At 42.3% G+C, this 19,409-nt stretch overlaps 2 protein-coding genes and 1 long non-coding RNA gene across 13 annotated transcripts in view; 2 read left to right on the forward strand and 1 right to left on the reverse strand.

Moving 5' to 3' along the window:
- The window catches only part of rassf1 (Ras association domain family member 1), a 13,827-nt gene extending 798 nt beyond the window's left edge, over positions 1 to 13,029 (forward strand). The window contains exons 2-11 of one of the 10 annotated variants that reach the window (XM_081705100.1): positions 125 to 195; positions 1,296 to 1,362; positions 2,891 to 3,008; positions 3,278 to 3,564; positions 3,638 to 3,971; positions 7,136 to 7,254; positions 10,788 to 10,892; positions 11,106 to 11,397; positions 11,863 to 11,978; positions 12,419 to 13,029. In XM_081705100.1, the coding sequence (XP_081561226.1) occupies positions 3,695 to 3,971; positions 7,136 to 7,254; positions 10,788 to 10,892; positions 11,106 to 11,397; positions 11,863 to 11,978; positions 12,419 to 12,568 (1,059 nt within the window). In that variant the 5' untranslated portion in view covers positions 125 to 195; positions 1,296 to 1,362; positions 2,891 to 3,008; positions 3,278 to 3,564; positions 3,638 to 3,694 and the 3' untranslated portion in view covers positions 12,569 to 13,029. The other 9 variants (XM_035520494.2, XM_027020362.3, XM_081705102.1 and 6 more) reach the window with 9 other exon arrangements.
- Positions 10,985 to 14,968, reverse strand: LOC118240371 (uncharacterized). 2 transcript variants are annotated; one of them, XR_004775371.2, is made up of 3 exons: positions 14,879 to 14,968; positions 12,438 to 12,564; positions 10,985 to 12,079 (listed from the first exon to the last, which is right to left on the reverse strand). It is a non-coding gene; the product is annotated as an uncharacterized LOC118240371 (long non-coding RNA). The 2 variants fall into 2 exon arrangements; XR_014119310.1 differs by having other exon boundaries at positions 12,372 to 12,564.
- A 49-nt stretch (positions 14,969 to 15,017) lies between these two features.
- Positions 15,018 to 16,840, forward strand: tusc2b (tumor suppressor 2, mitochondrial calcium regulator b). Its single transcript, XM_027020371.3, has 3 exons — positions 15,018 to 15,166; positions 15,400 to 15,520; positions 15,845 to 16,840. Exons 1-3 carry the CDS (start codon positions 15,018 to 15,020, stop codon positions 15,908 to 15,910), a joined length of 336 nt encoding a protein of 111 aa, XP_026876172.3. The 3' UTR covers positions 15,911 to 16,840.
- Positions 16,841 to 19,409: the final 2,569 nt, after the last annotated feature.

Raw genomic sequence — 19,409 nt, forward strand, 5'->3', positions numbered from 1 at the left:
ATTAAGGTCTGGGGACTGTGAAAGTAAAGGAAGCAAGGTAAACTCTTTTTTTCTTGACTGTGTGCCACATGTTCTTCAAAACAATTCACGACATCTTCTTCTGATCCCTTTCATCAATCCACAGGATCCCCTTTCGTTGGATGTGTATCCTTGCTTACACCATTTCAATACCATTGCACAGGAAAGCCCCACAAGGTTGGTAGTTTTTGAAATACTGGCCCTGACTGGTCTAGCACCCATGACCACTGCCTCACTCAGTCACTCAAATTGCTCAATTTTCCCATTCTAATGTGGATTCACACTAAAACTGATTTGTGGAAGTCTTGTTCACCCAATTTTATGCTGCACTCCAGGGTCACATGTCTAAATTGCATTCAGAGTAATTTAGTGTATTTTCATATTTTGACATGGAATACTTAATGGTGCTAGTCATCTACACTTATTTACACATTTAGAGACCGTTTACCTTACATGTACAGTTATTGGAAACACAGGATTAGTTTGCATGTTGCATAGTGTGTTTGTTAAAAGGTTTTTCATAGGAACACGAGTATAGTCATTTATGTTTGTAGTATATGACCCTATGACTAGAGTCAACTTTCAACTTTATATTTGCGCCCCACCCCAAACAACAATAAATAAAAATAATTTCAGTTGTGTATAAGTATCACCAATCAAATGTATTAATAAAGTAAACTATGTTACCAATGTGGATAGAGCTGTGACAATTACAGTCATTGTGATTTATGATTTTTTTTAAAAATATGTTAAAACATTATGAGATAAATCATAATAAGTTAGAAAAAGACACAAAATAGTTGATGCAAGAACTTGTGTGTGTGCGTGCGTGTGTGCGTGCGTGTGTGCGTGCGTGTGTGCGTGCGTGTGTGTGCGTGTGTGTGCGTGTGTGTGCGTGTGTGTCTGAAATATGTTGATTTGCTCTACATTGTTTTGATGGCAACATGTCTACTGCTTTCCTCCAACTCAGATGAAGAACCATGCACACTTCTCTAGGAAGACTATGCCAGTTGTTCCAGCAGATGCTAGGACATAACCTCATTAATTGAGGAATTTAGTGACCAAAGAAATCAGACATTCACAGCCAATTAAAGTCCCCCCCCCCCCCCCCCCCCCCAGACCATGACAGATTCAGACTTGTGAACATCTTGGCAGAGTTACAGAATGGAGAGAGAGAGAGAGAGAGAGAGAGAGAGAGAGAGAGAGAGAGAGAGAGAGAGAGAGAGAGAGAGAGAGAGAGAGAGAGAGAGAGAGATATCCTGCTTTCTATCTTACAGAAGCCCTGTGATCCTCCTTTCCTCCTGATAGAACGCATCCGGTGCCCGGGCGCAAAGGGACTGTGACGTAAGTATTCCTCAGTGATCTGAGACCAGTTTTAACCTCTTGGGTTAGAATAGGGTTTGGTTAAAGGCAGTCGGCCTACGATCATTATAAAAATGTTATTTCCATCTAGGTCACAGAAAGGTGCAGTAAGGGATATAACTGATGCATTGGTGTGCAGTTATAATATGCCTCATTGATATACGGAACCTTATAACAGCCACAAGACATTTTGTCATTGGCCTGCCTAAATGACTAGTTTTAGGATGTTTGTATTAGAGGCAGAGAGTATTATCAGGAACCGTTTAACAGGTGAGAAATTTGTTTTTGCTTCCTGAAATATGTGTATGATTAGCTGCATTATTTAACCATTGATACTTCATGAATGTATCAATTGAATATCTAGAGATCGCTTCCATTTAGGATGTTCTTATAGCCTTTAAACAGATCAGTTATTCCTCAACTAATTTTAAATACCTTGTAAATTTTGGATTTGTGTGATTGTGCTGTTCATAAACATTGACATGTTCGGCTGTATTTACTTTTCCGTTGTACTAAGTAATCAATTCATGTTCATGTAATGCTGTACCTATATCCGTTCACATTCTGCTACATAATACATTATTACCGACCGAAGCGACCCTGATCTGCGCTGCATTAAATGGGACAGATACTAATTCTGCATTATTATTATTAAATGGGACAGATACTAATTCCGGATTATTCACTAATCTCTCCGGAGTGCGTACACAGTGGGCACAGCCGGTGGGAAAGAACAAGAAGCGTATAGAAGAAGCGATCAGACTTCAGCTTTCAGAACACTGACTGAAACTAACAAAACTGCTCAAGTGCAACGGCTTCGAACTCAAAACGAAGCCGTTTACTTATCTCTGCTTAATTTAAATGTGGTCATCCCGATACTGTTCTACAAGAACCGAAGTGGATTTACTTGCTTGTGCGGGCTTTTTTTCAGAAGAGTTTTTAGAATAATTCTGAGGACATTTACTAATTCAAATTAAATGTTGAAATTCAGCATCGTTATTTGTTTAAGGTACGTAAACAGTTCATGATTGTAGCAACCTGTCTGAGACGTGTCAGTCATTAATAGCCTATTTTAAGACCCGTGTGGTTTCAGAAGGGCACACCTAAGCCAGTAAGGGTGTTTGCTTGGTTTCTTTGTTTGATTTTTGTGTTTTCTTTTTCGATACGGTACAGGGTGTACAGATTCAAAAGCAGCACACTTGCTATAAAAATCTCAGTAACGCATTTCGCAAACAATATTAGGCAATAACAGTTTCAGTACTATGTAATTGCTACATGTGTTATTATACACCCAACCCAATCTGGCGCTGCAAACAGCTTTTTGCCAATTTAATTCCGCGGCGTGTTTTGCGGGGCTTTCGATGTGCACCGGATTAGGCCTGCAGCCAAAAAAGAGGTGCCTCCAAAACAGACCGATCTACACGGAGCCCTCGACCCTTAGCCGCGTCCTGCATACTGATGCACGGTCATATGATTAATTGTTTTTTGCGTATTTCTTCTCCTCATAAAGCTTTAGCAAGGCATTCCACTGCCCCGCAAGATTACAGAGTTGGACTAGAGTCCACCAGTGTTGACATGAACTAAATGTCAGCTGTCTCGCCATTTTGCTGGAAAGGAGAACAAACATGGTGTGTAGAACTTGTAGCTCCCTTGCATAACTGCGTCTCTGTGGTGATGGGAAAACTCTCTGGCCTTTCTCTACTTTCAGAGCACATTAATGTCTAGAAAAGGTCTTTATATATTAAACAAGCCAAACATTATGTCTGATATACACAGTATAATGCTGAAAATATTCCTGTTGTTCATCAATGGATTGTATGGGTTAGATTCAAACTATTTTCTGTTATAATGTTCCAAAGCCATAATTTAAAGTAATCGAATCTTTGTCTGTCCTCAGATTTATCCAGATGTCAGTGAATGGAATGAGGAATAGGTTTCCTTCCATGACTGCAGTGCTGTGGCAGAGAAAATAAATGATGCCTGGGATTTGAGCTTGACCCTCCAGAACTTTCTACCATGATTCCTGATGTATGAGAGCTTGTGCCATTGACTCTCTGAACACCTAAATACGCAGTTATGGCGCAGTGAGTCTGGGTGGGATCCTGAGTGTCATTACCAGAGAACAGCTCACCTGTGGAGTGGTACATCAGGACACTGCCAGGATTCAGTGTATAACACAGACAGGTTAGATACATAGATAAATAGAGATTTAAAGTTTATTTATGTTGTGTGTATATATAATCTTTCTCTTTTTCAGTGTATCTCAGCTCAGGAAAACAGCACAATCTAATTCGTGCCCTGTGTAGGAGCCAGCATGATTGAGTTCATTGAACTGAAGGACCTCACGCCTAATGATAGGATTGAGCTAGCGCCCCCTGCTGTCCCCACTAAAGCACGACAGCTGCCGATGGACAAGGTTCCGGAGAGGCCAAGGCGAGGTGTGGTGGTGCGCCTGGACGAGGCGGACTGGGTCGCAGGCAGACATGGAGCGGGACATGTCTTCCAGCCCAGCAGCCACGCCCACCTCACTTGGTGTGACCTTTGTGGGGAGTTCATCTGGGGGCTGTACAAACAGAACCTGCGCTGTGTCAGTGAGTACTGTGTGTGTGTGTGTGTGTGTGTGTGTGTGTGTGTGTGTGTGTGTGTGTGTGTGTGTATTATTAAAAATGTGATTTGATATTCTGCAGTGCTAGACCTTATGGCAGTGGTTAAAATAACCTTCTCTTAGTTTAAGTTTAAGTTTGGTTTATTTGTCACATACATAGTCATACACAGTATAACTCGCAGTGAAATGGTTGAGAGTGCTCTGTCCAAACTGAGGAAAAAGAAATATATTAGAGAAATATATTATTCTATATATGTACAAAATTATATTAACAATGTATGTACAATATATGTATATTATGTTTATATACACAATGTACAATGTATATGGTTGTGTGTATATATGTATGTACACAATGTACAGATCCATTTTGTAAAATGACATATTACAGTTTTTATGTTACATGGTGGTAATTGAATATATATACAGTTATGTTACATGGTGGTGGTGGTCCCCACAGTTTATCAGTTTCCCTGGTTCAGGGCCCGAATGGCCTGTGGGAAGAAGCTCCTCTTCAGTCTCTCTGTCTTGGTATTCAGGGTGCGAAAGCGCTTCCCTGACCTCAACAGAGAGAAGAGCCTATTGTTGGGATGGGTGGGGTCGTTCACAATCCTCCTGGCCTTGGTGTGGCACTGCTTGTAGTAGATGGTCTGCAGGTCAGGAAGTTCCGTGTGAGTGATGCGCTCTGCTGAACGCACTACCCTTTGGAGTGCTTGTCTGTCCTGCTTGGTGCTATTCCCAAACCAGACTGTGATTTTCCCCGTGTGGATGCTCTCGATAGTGCAGGTGTAGAAGTTCTGCAGTACCTTGGGAGGGCAGTCTGAAGTCTCTTAGGCGTCTGAGGTGGTAAAGATGCTGACGAGCCTTCTTTGCCAGAGAGTTGGTATGGTGGGACCAGGACAGGTCCTGCGAGATGTAAACACCAAGGTACCTGAAACTATCTACTCTCTCCACCGTGGTTCCACTGATCCTCACAGGTTGGTAGTGCCGCTCCTGCTTCTTGCTGCAATCCACGATCAGCTCCTTTGTCTTACTGATGTTTAGGAGGAGATTATTTTCCTGGCACCAGTTTTCCAGGTGTTTAATCTCCTCCAGGTAGGCCCTCTCATCGTTGTCCAAGATCAGGCCCATGACAATGGTGTCGTCAGCAAACTTGACAATGATGGTGGAGCTGGAAGTGGCTGTGCAGTCGTAGGTGTGCAGTGAGTAGAGCAGGGGGCTTAGGACACAACCTTGAGGAGCTCCAGTGCTGAGGGTGAGGGTGGATGAGACACAGTTGCCCACCCGTACTGATTGTGGTCTGTCTGTTAGGAAGTTGGCGATCCAGTCGCACAGGGATGTATGCAGTCCTAGATCCTCCAACTTAGTAGTGAGTAGGGAGGGGATGATAGTGTTAAATGCTGAACTGTAGTCGACAAACAGCATTTTAACATAATTAACCCTCCCTTTCTCCAGGTGGGTCAGTGTGGTGTGGAGCAGATGTTGCATCATCAGTGGAGCGGTTGTGGCGGTATGCAAACTGCAGTGGGTCCATGGAGGCTGGCAGTGAAGATGTGATGAAGTCTCTGATGGGCTTTTCAAAGCACTTCATCATGACTGATGTGAGGGCAACAGGGCGGTAGTTATTGAGGTCGGAGGGTCGAGGTTTCTTCGGAACGGGGACGATGGTGGATCGCTTGAAGCTAGACGGGACGATACCGAGCGTCAGGGAGAGATTGAAGATGTCGGTGAATACCGGGTCTAGCTGACTTGCGCAGGCTTTGAGGACCCTCCCGCAGATGCCGTCTGGTCCCACCGCCTTCCTGGTATTCACCCTTTGAAACACTCTCCTCACGTCACTCTTCGTGATGATGAGAGGGCGCTGTTCTATGGTGGGCTCTGCGCATGCACCGTTGGCTGCGCCGATAGCACTATTAGCGTTGTTAGCGTAAGCGCTGTTAGCATTAGCGCTGCTAGATGTAGCCTCGAAGCGAGCGAAGAATGTGTTCAGCTCGTTTGCCAGAGACTCATCCGCACTCATCAGTCCGGCGGGTGGGCCCCTGTAGTCCGTGATCGTCCGTAGTCCCTGCCACAGGGATCTAGAGCCACTCTGCTGGAACTGTGTCTAGCTTTCTCCCGCAGCGCCGCTTCGTAACATACCTATAGAGGAAACAGCTCAATTACTCATCATTCCCTCTGATTTACATTACATTTGCGTTTGCACACCACCCATTTGAGTGCAGAAAAAAACATTAGGTAAGATTAACAAAGGTTAGAACTCAGTATGCCTGAGAGAACAAGCAAAAATGTGCTAGTTAGCCGATAATCATGTCTGTCAGTTCAGTGTGTGTTTGTATTCCCATAATCAAATACATACACACACAATGGAGACAGATAACAGGGGGCTTAAAGCCAATAGGAAAAGGATGTTTATGTGGATACCATGTTTAATACTGTGTCTTTGTGTGTGTGTGTGTGAGAGAGAGAGAGAGAGAGAGAGAGAGAGAGAGAGAGAGAGAGAGAGACTGAATGAGTGAGAAATTGAAAAAGTTCCTGTTGTATGAAATCGAGGTATTGGGAAATTAAACATGTGGAGAGCAAGCAGGTGGAGTTTGAGAACAAAATGTAAATAAATCATCACAAATTTAATCTAACTTTTTGTGTCCCCAAAGAGAGTCATATTTGTTTGCTTTACAGCCTATACAGCCAAAGTGAGGCAGTAACAGATCACTTATGCAGTAACAGATTAAGTGAGACAGAGTTGAATATCGCAATACTCTCACCACTAGATGGCAGTACTGCAAAAGGAAACTGGCTGGCTCAAACTCAATTAAAAATCCAGGAGCGTTTCCGCCCGTTCCACTCCCTGCGGCAGACCCCGTAAAGCGTTATTGGGAATTCCCCAAAGAGGGGGTCTGTGTCTTGTTGGCCTTGTCAGTGTGTTCTTGAGATGAAAGTGCTGACGTTTGTCTTATGGTTGGATGTTGCTCTCTCACACACACCACACACAAGATTTAGCACTTGGTATAAAGCTGGTGATTTAATTTTTTTTTTTGTAGAATTAAAGATGCACTATACCAAATGTGCTTCTAGAGGCAATATCAACAAAAACTCTTGAGATGCTAAGATTGGGCCTGATTGGTTTGTGTGTGTGTGTGTGTGTGTGTCCAGACTGCAGATACACCTGCCATTCCCGCTGTCAGCCTTTTATCAAGTTGGACTGCATCTCCCTGAACACTTTGCCTGGACTCTCAGACTACAGTGAGAACACTGAGACGGATACCAACGTGGTAAGAGGCATTTTGCTTCCGACCAGTGCTGAGCATCAAAGAACGGAGAACTTTTGATGCTTTTGGTAAACTGATCCCATTCTGATGTAGTTCAGTTGTGCATTATGAGTACAGCACTTCTCAGAGTAGATTTAACCAAACAGGCTGTATCCCCAAGCACGTAACTCTGCCATATTTGAGCAAGGTCTTAAAGCATAGAAACATAAATATTTAGGCGTTTAAATCAAATGATTGTTAGACCTGTGTTTGTAAAGTGCCTGGCGGTTACCATTGGCCTGCTGGTGTAGATCTTTCCATTTTATTTTTTAAAAGGGATTTAAGGCACCGTTAAGCGCCAGGTAAAACATGCTTTGATCGTTTCAGAGACAAAAGACTGTCAACGAGATGCGTGCGTGAGGCTGTGTGCGCGCACTCGCGCACTGTCTCAGCATTTGTAAAGTAAAATGTGCAACATGTAATTAAAGCTTTTTGCGCTTCGCTTTGTCATGTGAAGCGGGAGGGCAGTGAGAGCGCGCTTTGAAGCCCGACATTCATACTGCGCCATATGCTGCCGCTGATTTTATTACCACGCTCTCGCGCCACTGGAACGGGAAGCGCATGCTCGATTTACGACACCACCAGGCAGGAGAGGTTGCTAGGTAACCTGACAATCCAGCAGCTGTCCATTTTTTGAGTCAGTGTAAATTATATAAAGGCTTCAGTATTTAAGCATCAGAAACGTATTTGTAATTTATTCTGAATATCGTGTTTCATCTTCTTTTTTTCATAGAAAAGGCAAGCGTTATAATTCCCAGATCTTATTGTGAACTTGACTAGAATTTCATATTTGATAATAACACAGAACTAAGGAAAATTATCGACGAAAGTGAGCCTTTGTAATGTAACGTGTGTGCGTGTGTGTTGGGGGGCGGCGGGTCACACAGACAGCTGCACAAAGATTGAAGATAATTACCTCGAGCAAAGTCAGGGGAGACATGCATGTTAAGCTGCACTGACAGGAGAATGAAAGCGGGCTGTCCAGTTATTGTATAGCGGTGTGCAGCGGCGTCGGGTGTGTTCTCCAGTGCCCCCGTTATGATTGCACACCCTGTAGGAGTGGCGTGAGGAATGGGGCTTAATTACTGTCTCGCACGAGAGGTACATTACGGCGCGTGGCCAGCTGCGCTCAGTGCTAAACGCAACGGACCTAGTGCGCGCTATATATATATATATATATATATTACACGCCATGTTGTTGATTTTGGTGTCGCCTACTTTTAAACGGTTAGCGGAGAGTATGTTTTAGAGGAATTTGAAGACTGACCGTGCGATTCACGGAATGGATCATAAAAAAACATTTCTGGAGATGTCATGGGGCAGCACGAGCGCGGCCAGTAGCGGATATTGCAGCCAGGATGATTCCGACTCTGAGCTCGAGCAGTTTTTCACTGCGAGGACTTCGTTTTTCCGCAAGCCTAGGAGACGTAAGGTGAGAGAGAAACCGATTCCTGATGCATTTCTTATTTTTAGGATAGCACCAAACCCGTCACCCAGACAAGCACATTTTCCTCTCATATCCCGATGTCAGTTTTAGGAGAACCTTAGGAGTTCCCCCAACCGCCTACCTCTTGCGCTCTCTTGGACCTGAAGCTGTACTACCACAGAATACCTTATATAAGTAAAGTATTTGCATATTTGCATCTGTTTAAGCCCTAAAGATATATTAATAGGTCGTACAGAGAAGCCGGGGTGGTGGTGCTGTCAGTCCGAGTAAATTCAACGAATAGGGTCCCAAGAACATGAACCAGAGGCGCTCAGATCTGTTCATCGAACAGCAATATAGGGGCAGAAATCTGGATAAACTATGGCTGCACGTTCTCATATTACACACAAGTGGTTGTATCTTAGGTGTTATTCAGTGAATAATTCATTTTTACAAAAACAAGCTAATCGCGATGTTTTTGAAAACATTTTTGACAATGACAACTCCATGTCTCAGGAACTACTTACATCATAACTGATACACTAATGATGTTATTTGATGCCTTGTTTTTAATCAATGCTAATGTAATCTAAGCAATCAGAACAACATGTTACTGTGTTGTGTAGATAAACTTATGTGTAACCTCAACATCCTTGAGAGTACCCTAGTGGTAAGGTTATTACATAGTTCTTTTAAAATGAAATCATGTGGTGAGATATTTAACCATTTTTATTTACATTTGGAACTGTTCTAAAGGTAAGAATTCATTAGGACCCATGAGGACCTCTTTCAAACACAAACGTTTTGTTTCGGCCTTGAACTAATTGCATGTAGGATTCAGTCATCACACAGTGTCTGTGGGGTTATTTTGAGTTTTAGCTGCATTCCTGGAACACCCTGCAGAACACACACACACACACACACACAGACACAAGTCAGGACTTCTGCTGGTACAGCCATTTCCTGCCATTACAGGAAGTGCCCTGTCTCACTGTCCAACCATGCTGGAGGGATTTGATAGATGGCAAGTGCCTCTTTTATGTTTTCTTGCCTCCTGCTCCCACTGTTGTCTTAGCTTAGACCATCACAGCAGAAATTAAAGAAGTAGCATCAGGCTGACAGAGAGACTTCTGCTCATACAGGTTGGCATTGTGTCTCCTTAATGCTCAGCTTCACCAAAACGTCGTGGAACATTAATATGAACCTGAAGCATTGTTCAGCACTTGTTCTTGATTGTTGAAAATGGAGTGGGATGTGAGTGAGAGAGAGTGAGTGCATATCTGTATGTATGCGTGTGTGTATATTTGTACATTTGAATGTGTGATTATGTGCACGTGTGTGTTTATTCCTGTGCTCAACTGGATGTGAGGGGGCTCTGCTATCTAACACTGGAGCTGAACAGATAATGGGTGTGATGGGACAAGGCTGATTCTGCTCATACATTCACACCCCAATGCTGCACAATAGTCTTTTCTTTCACAGCCGATTTCCTAAGGGGTATGTAAGGTTCCCCATACGATTCTGCGTTTTTAACTTAATTACACCAATGATATGTAAATGTAGATGTGACGAGATTTGGAATTTGCTGATGAGCTGTATGATTCATGGTTAACAAAGTGTATGTTACAGCAGCAGTTTAGAGGAGTTCTGCTTCAGCCACCTTGTCCCAATTCAGGCTGACAAAGCCAAATCAGCTGTCGCTGCATCAGCTAAGGTAGTAATGCAAGAACATCATGTTCTTCAGTAGCAGTCAAGCATGCAAGAAAATGTGTAACATGTAACTTGACTACGCTGATGATGTCTGAGCTATTTTTCCTGATTCAGATTTTGAATTTGAATCACGTTGGTTATAAGGTGTCTTTCTTTTAATTTAGCTGCAACTACCCAAATGACTAACCCCAACAACCCAGGCTGAGATATGCTGTTTGCTAGGTGTCCCAAAGGACTACAACATTGGTTATAATCAGGAGTTCCAAGGTTATGTTTCTGCTGACATCTTGTGGGAAGTTATCAGAATTACAACCTACAGAGATTTGCTGACAAGTTTTTCCATTCTGACTACCCCATGTAGGATGATCCAATTGACTGGCAGAAGCTGGATGTGCCCCTCAGTGAGATCCAGCGGAAAATTAAGCAGTACAATGCTCAAGTCAACAGCAACCTTTACATGACCCTGGTGAGCGACACCATCTCTACAGCCCCAACAAACACTCTTATATCCGTAAAATATTTATCACACATGCAAATGTAAGCAAATAAACATCAATGTAAAACCTGATGCCTTTTATTTCTTTAAGAATAATAAAATGAAATAATTAATGACTACAGCCCTTTTTTTTAACATTGTTGAACTGTTGTGGCATCTTCCTCCTTTCTCGTGTCCTGTCAGAACCAGGACGGTTCGTACACAGGTTTCATTAAGGTCCAGTTCAAGCTGGCTCGGCCTGTGTCTGTGCCTCTCCTGCGAAGGCCTACTTCCTCCTCGCCTCAACAGGGTGGCTGGCGAGCAGCGGTGAATCACAGGACGTCGTTCTACCTCCCTCGAGACACGGCCGAGCACCTGCACGTGAGCTCGCGCACCCGGGCCCGTGAGGTCATCGAGGCACTGCTGAACAAGTTCAGAGTAGTGGACAGGCCAGCCAAGTTCGCGTTGTTCGAACACAGCATGAGACGCGACCAGGGTGGGCGAGCCCTTGCCTGCTTTTGTCACTTCCAACAATACCTAGTAGCTAATATGATCCCATCGTTCTCGTCTTCTCTTATGGCACCTTCTCTTGTTTGGCTAGATTATTAAACTGATATTATCAAATTCTGAATATTATGTTGAATGTTAAACTATGAAGTTCATCTGAGACATGTGTAGTTATGCCAGTGTAAAATGAACCATATGAACTTAGCATACACTCATTTAGCTATGAATTTAGCATAGGTTCATTAAATCCTATGTATTAATATATTTTATCTATACTTCTTCTGTACAGCCTCAATTTATGTTACATTGGCTCTTAGTTTAATACTTGTTCTGAGAATAAATGTGCCTTTATCTCATGATTATACACACTCTTATCGCTGTCTTTCTTTGTCCTCATGCCCTTGTTTCCTTTTCTCCTGGTCTCTTCCCATACCTATCGTTCTGACTCTCTCAGTCTACCTCAGGAAGTTATCTGACGATGAGTGTCCCCTCCTGCTTCGCCTGTGTGCAGGCCCCAGTGAGAAAGCCCTGGGCTTTGTGCTAAAGGAGAATGAGCTGGGGGAGGTCAACGTGAGTAGCCAGATCTGACGCACAGGCACTGTGTACGTGTTCACATTATGATGCTGTGTCCAAGGCAACCTGAAGTATTCAACTGCATAGTGTTGCAGCACCTGGAAAGAAGAGCGTTCCTTAAAATCTGCTCTTTGACATGCACCATATTGTTAAAACAGAGTTTAGTATTTGAAAGTAGGGATTTCAACTGTCCTAAATGTTGATTTCTAAGATTTGTGTAGTAGTGAGAGTCTGCACTATACAGTTTAGTGTTTGCTCTGCTCAGGTCATCAGTTAATTATCAAGTTGAATGTGTCAGAGCAGGGGAAGTTACAAGGCCCTATAGGATTTGAGCTTAACATAATCACTGTGAAGCTTGGGCTGTGACTGTTATGGTACCATAACACTCACAGGAGCAGTTACAGTAACAGCTCCGGCACTCTTGTTTTATTGGGCAGTGGGACGCGTTCAGTCTACCTGAGCTGCGGAACTTCCTGCGCATCCTACAGAGAGAGGAGGAGGAACACATGCAGCAGATCACGCGCCGCTACTCAGCGGCACGGCACAGGCTGGCCGAGGCACTGCAGAACTTCAGCACACCTGGCTGAGGGTGAAGGAGGGGAAAGACATGAGCTGTGCAGGACATACCCCACGCTGGACACTACTGGAGAGCTTGTGTTTATATCATTGCTGTCCAAATCCAAAGAGCATAGAGAAGTGAACAGGTTCAGAGAGCACCCCACCTCCTGCTATGACAAACAGTGCCAGTAGAGAGGACTAGAGAAGTAAGAGAAACCGATTTAAAATTGTTTTTGCCTGAGATTCTACACCGTCTGGCTGCTGAAGCTTGTGAATGAACTGAATGATTTGATCAAAGGCTTTTTTTTTTTTTTTATCTTTGATTAACTCAATAGAAAAGTAATCGTAAGGTTGCTGGCTCAAGCCCCACCACTGCCAAGTTGCCACCGTTGGGCCCCTGAGCAAGACCCTTAACCCTCAATTGCTCAAGTTGTACTCAGTCATAATTGTAAGTTGCTATGGATAAAAGTGTCAGCTAAATGCCATAAATGAATTGGATAATATCCAAGTCCTTGGTTACCTTCAACATTACACATGTTCGCCTATGAAAACCACAAATGGTCATCAAGATGTCCTGCCAGTATCCCTGCGAACATGTTATGTTGTTGATGGTCAAGAACTGATTGCAAGAAATTCTGATTGCAAACAGTACTATATAACAAAGGCTCTTGTCCATTTTCCCCATTTAAAGACTGTTTATTAAGCACTAAATAATGACTTTCATTTTGCAGTTCTGAAATGTGAAAAGTGACCATTCTAAAAATGTGAAAATGTTAGTTTAATAAACAGCATTGTACTAATGTGTGGATGCATTAATGATATTTTGTTCTCAGACTAGCAGATTATTAATGTTATGCATAAAATCAGAGCAGACCCCAAGGCAGTGGTAGTCAAATCCAGTTCTGGAGGGCAAAGGTCCAGCACACTTTAATCCTTTCCATGCTCCAGGTTTCCCAAAAGCATCATAAAACTTTAAATGGTATAACAAGTACTATACTTAACACTATCATTTAAGACGACTTGAACACTACTATTTTGTAGAAACGGGGCCCAGATTAGTTGAATAAGGTTTATTAGATGAGGAAAATCAGCCCATAGGTGGTCATCCTTACCACTGCATGCTGAACTGGAGTTGGGTGAACTTCATCATTAACGTTTTACAGTGAGGTGAATTCAATTTATATCCACGTTCAGCATTCGCGTTTAGGTACGATGAAGCCTGGGCGTGGTACAATTAACCCGGCTGTACTTTAGCGTTAAATACTTATATTGTCTTCTTGATAATTTACCCAAAAGCTTTTAAACAAAACAAGCACCAACTCTGGTATAGTTCATAAATTGCACTATTTTAGTTGTGGTCTACAAACCATTTGGTTTGGTATCACCATACCGAATTTAAAAAAGCAAAGCCACTGCAGATCATTTTAATATGCTAGAATGTTCCACTTCCGGGCCGCCCTCTCTCCACTGGCGTTGGCTCCATCAGTGTAGAGGTGTGTTTTTGAACGACACACGAGAAACGTTTCTCTTTTCACTTCATTTTTTCCACATTGAGTACTACCAGAAACAGAGATTCCACTCAGGTAAGTGTCATTGTAATTACAGTGTGTTTGAAAATGTTATGTTACAGCAAAAATGTTCTTCTAGGGCATGCGAATGTTGGCTAGGCTACCCTAGCTAGCAGCTCTGCTAACTGGCTAGCTAAATGCTAACCGTGTTTAGGATTATTAAAATGGAGAACTGTAAATACACACGTTTGACTGGTAGATACCCTTGTAGATGTGTTAGGCCTGCAGCGTGGTTAGCTAAAATGCTCCATATGAAGTTGAACATGTTCATGTCGGGAGGCTTATGTTGCTGGCTAACTAGCATATCTTACATAGCTAGCTAGTTATCTTATCTTGTCTTATTTTATCTTATCTTAGCCATCGTACAGAATTGACAAAGAGCGGATAAGGTAGCGAAGCTATCTGTCTAATCAGCTAATTCATCTGTGGTGGGTTACGCTGTCTGGTCCTCTGTCCAAAACCTCTTTCAACTAGCTAGCTAATAATGTTTGGTGGCAGCGTTTTACGTCAGGGCAGCTAACTAGCTGGCTAACCTGGCTAACCTTTTTCCCCTCAAACTAAAAGGTCTTCACTTTTTTAAGATAAAGTCACTGGAAATCACATATCCTTCGGATTATTTACAGGCTAACGTTAGTAGAGCGTTTGCTGATTTAATATTACCAAATGTTCTTGTTTGACAGTGCTACAAACAAAAATACCAGCTAGATAGTAACTGCCTTTGCAGCCATCATAAGTGTGTTATCAAGGGTTCGTTTGCGGCTTCTGTGTTACCAGTTTCAGATTTGTGAGGCTGGTTGTGTTGCTTGATGGCGCTTATGCGATGCCCTTCACAACTTCTGCATTTGTCCCCCCCACAGTATTGGGTCACGAGCGAGCGCACGCTAGCAAAGAAAATAATGTCCGGTTAAAGATGGGAGGCAGTGGCTCCAAAGGTAAAGGTTACTGGCCCTTCTCTGGCTCCAGCGGCGGGGATGAAGCTGCAAAAGAGGGCGGTGAGCAGGCGCTGGGGACGCTCCGGAGCTTTCGAAACGCGACGCCCTTCGTGTTTACACGGAGGAGGTAAATATAGCCCGCGGGTGTTCGGAGAGTCACGAGGCTCTGTCCTAAGGGTAGACTGTATCTCTGTCGTGTGTGCTATGATATAGACTTTCATAAAAACAGGAAAAGCAAATTATAAATAAAAACTGATTTTTTTTTTTCTTTTACATTTTTAAAACGTATTGCACTTATTTTGGCGCTTTTGTGTCCGTCTGACTGTCTTTCCATCTCTGTCTCCATACACTCCATATTAGCTCCATGTTCTTCGACGAGGATGGCGACCTGGCTCATGAGTTTTATGAGGAGACAGTGGTGACAAAGAATGGCAGAAAAAAAACCAAACTGAAGAGAATCCAGAAGAACCTCATACCTCAGGTGTGGGTTCCTCTCCTGCTGTTTTTATTGACGTGGCTTTGAACAATGCCTATTTTTATACACGAGGTGAAGATAGCTTTGTTTAGACATTAACGTAGGGTCAATCTCTTTGCATCTCAGCTTTGCTCTGGGCAGAGCTGCCCATCAATTATGATTAATTTCTTAATTTTAGCTACTGGCTCCCAAAGCCCTGTCAATTTTCCCTAGGTTAGTGATGCTCACATATCTTAAGACGCCCGTGTGTATATGAACTGAATGTTCATTCTCTTTCTTTTTCTCTAATCCATCTCTGCCCCCACCCCAACATTTGCTTTTTCTCTGTAGGGAATCATACATTTGGATCACCCCTGCCTTCATGTAGATTTTCCCGTTATCATATGTGAGGTTTGATGAAGGTGAACAGACACCCATGGCACTGTGAAGATGATTCCTCCTTCTTTCAGCCACACCTTCACTAAGTCCTGAAGATGTGCTCTGCGTAGTGCCCCCCATGAGGCTACTCCAGCTCACTGCATGCCTGTGGACTCATAGGCAGCATGCTTGATGGGGCTAGATTGTGACTGTGCGTGATCTGGGAAAGACGACATTCCTTTTCTGCTGTGTCTGCACAATGCTGAGGTGTGTGTGTGTGTGTGTGTGAGCGAGCGAGAAAGAGGGAGAACATGAAGTATGATGTGTGTGTGTGTGTGTTGAGCATTCATGTTGGGTGATGGGTGATGTGTGTGCTTTAGTGCCTCGTCCTCTTATGTTCTATCGGTATGTTTTATAGGTTTAGAACATTAAGGTTTGCCCCCATTCTGAATGTAAGGACAATCCCCCTGAACTTGGTTGTTCTAGAACTGACACTGTTCTGTCATTGGGCTACTCTAGAATGTTTAAAAACGTTCTAGAATCATATATTATCTTTTAGAAGCATGTTGAAACTATAGGAGAGGCATTTCCTCTAGTAGCAAGAACTTAGAATTCACACACAGCTTAAAACTGAAGGCCAGGCTGCAGAATGTTTGGACAAATTTCTAAAATAATAATAAAAATATAGAGATTGGTTTCCCTTGTTTCCACTGCGCATGTTCTTGTGATGCTGAGAAGTTTCTTACCAGCCTGGAGGAGATGGCTGTGTACATCAGTGGATGTGTACCCTGCTGTAATTGGATGTTTTCTTTTGGAGTAATATTAGTAATGCTCTGTGAATGGGCAATGGAAGAGAGTACTCACTCACTGTGACCCGCTGTCTTTGTATTCGCTGCTGTGGCGAGTTTCACTGTTAATTTATTGTAAAAGGTAAAGCAGATTTTAAAATAAATAATACCTGTAAATGTACATCATTCTGTGTTTGCTCCTCTTTTTTTGCTGTCAGAGTTCATTACATTTTTTTTTAAATCAGTAACTGTTTTGCCACTAGAGGGTACTCCCAGACACCCATATTCCTTGTATGATTTTATGCCAGGTTTATACTATTTAATTTTATCCAGTTCTCAATCCAAGTATAAACTTGTTAGCTCCAATCTTCAGGTTTTGGTTAACCCAGTTGTAGTTGAGGCTCAGGGGTGAGAATAGTGTAGTGTGCTGTTTTTATTATTGATATTTTTAATTAAAAGCAGCACATGACAGTTTGAGCTTCTCTGTTCTGCACATATGGATAGAACACGTGCTCCTGCTCAATGTGACTTTCTCTCAATATGCAGTCTAAATATCACTACAGTTCTTTAGGTACAGACAGGCGTTATCTTGCTTGTTTCTTACTCATGCAAGTGCAGTATAAGGCTGTGGAAAATGTTACAGCACTTGTATAGTAGTTCTAAGATGTTTGCATGCTTTTTCTGCCATGTCTGCTATTTTCAGAGCCACTGTAATATCAGACAGCAGAACTGCTGCCAGGCTTTGCCCTAGACATGTCGATGGCTACAGGAGCTTGTCACAGTTCTGGTAGCACATTTTTGTGGGTTCAGTTCACTCAGTTTTCATGCAAAAAAGGACTTTTTGCTGAGAAAGTGTTTTAAATACTTTAGCTTAATTGGTCTCAAGCTGTCTTTAGAAAGAGTATCTAAACAGAATACACTGCAGCCTTATCTCACCACATATGAAGATCTAAAATATGGATTTGCTTCTATCTTCATCATTTCTATTTTACTTGTGTTTTGTCTTTGTTTTAATTTTTCCTGTGGAAATGAATTGGGCCATTTTGGAAATTTGAACCATCAAAAGTTAACACCTGCTGCTAAATTTAACATGACACTAATGTTGACTAGTGTTATAAAAATAAAATAAACATGACTAAATTTGGCTTTGAAAAAGATAGTCAGACTATGAAAACAATAGCAATATTGTCATTTAAATATTCAATTTTTGCAGTTTTCTCTCAATGTTCGCCTGCATTCCCCTTGCAGTTCCTTCATGCATCTCACAGTTTGAATACCTCTGTGTTAATGTATACTGAATGGGTGTCATCAATAACAAATGAAAACTGAGCACGAAAATGTAAGACAAAACAGCATGTGTTCACATTTGCAGTCCACCCTTACACTGGACTACAATCTACCACCCATATGCATTTTCCTAAAATGGTGATAAGGACAGCAGGCTTATGTACTTCCATTTTTACTTATGTGCCTCCTAGATAACAATAAGCTTCTATTTAGTCAGTGTTCAGTTCAGTTCAGAAACTGAAGTTAGGGAGTGTGAGATGCTAAGTCTTTAAAATGTGGTGTATCCTTTCCATGACTCTGCAGTGCGCACTCATTATCCTAAACCTTGAGGAGCTTCTTGTCTTTTCTTCTTCGACCAGTCTTTACCACATATTAAACAACATTAAGGCAAAGCGTGATCTATAATGCATATATCTCACCCCTGTATTTAACCATAACCTTAACAGTTTGAATCATATAACGCACTACATCACCCCTGTATTCATACAACTACCCCAAACTTTAATCCAACCTAGCCTACTGCTATATTTAACCAAACACACCATGTATGCCTAATCTGAATCAAAGACCCTACACACATCCTCAAAGCACGTCTTTCTGGTCTTTCTGCCACCCCATCCTTCTGGCATTTTCCACGCCACCCCCTACCCAAATAGATTTGTCTAGAGATTTCCCCTCAAACCTCCACTCTCAAGGTTGAGGGTAGTTGCTAATGGGGACGTGTTTGGAGGCTGTACATTGAATTATAGCTCAACTGGGGAATGCACTGATGGGAGAGGTGCTTTTCTTAACCACAGAGATTTTGCAACAGAAAGCAACAAATAGATACAGTTGTGAGCATGTGTGACATCGCCATAGTTACGGCTCCACTGGAATGCCAACTCATTGTGTCATGGTTCTAGATTGTTTTGGGGGGTGATGTTTCAATTATGGACTCTTCTGTCTCTGCTTAGGCTGGACATGATGTCTGATTAAGACTGTTTATAATCTCTACCATATGAGACTCTGTGTGATTCTTCTGAAATGAATACCAAGGTGGCCATAGTGTTCTCTCTCGTGCTCTCTTTTATTTATATATATATATATATATATATATATATATATATATATATATATATATAATCTGTGTGATTGATATTGAGATAGATAGATAGATAGATAGATAGATAGATATTTACACACACACACGGTAGTATATTTGAATGAGCAAGCTGATGTTATTGCGTCGCATTCAGCTATTTGTATGGTTGAGTTCATCCTCACTCATAAACAAATTCTTGGACTAGCTGACGTAGAATACCTGACCGAAGGCTGATTTAAAACGAAGCAAACTGGTAGCTTATCTCAACGATCCCAGGAGGCTAGCGAGTGCTGTTATTGTCAGTGACCTGGATATATTGCAGTGAACTGTCTGGTGCCAAGTAATCATGGTGCTGGGTCAAACAGCCAAGCTTCAAAAGGAA

Source organism: Electrophorus electricus, chromosome 22 (genome assembly GCF_041902795.1).
Source record: "Electrophorus electricus isolate QZ-2024a chromosome 22, ASM4190279v1, whole genome shotgun sequence".
Taxonomy (NCBI): Eukaryota; Metazoa; Chordata; class Actinopteri; order Gymnotiformes; family Gymnotidae; genus Electrophorus; species Electrophorus electricus.

What these genes read in the sequence shown, in the direction of transcription:
- tusc2b (XM_027020371.3), top strand. Translation starts at nt 15,018, where the DNA reads ATGGGAGGCAGTGGCTCCAAAGGTAAAGGTTACTGGCCCTTCTCTGGC. An exon ending in TTCGTGTTTACACGGAGGAG is followed by an intron (nt 15,167 to 15,399) that starts GTAAATATAGCC and finishes ACTCCATATTAG; the next exon opens with CTCCATGTTCTTCGACGAGG. An exon ending in AGAAGAACCTCATACCTCAG is followed by an intron (nt 15,521 to 15,844) that starts GTGTGGGTTCCT and finishes TTTTCTCTGTAG; the next exon opens with GGAATCATACATTTGGATCA.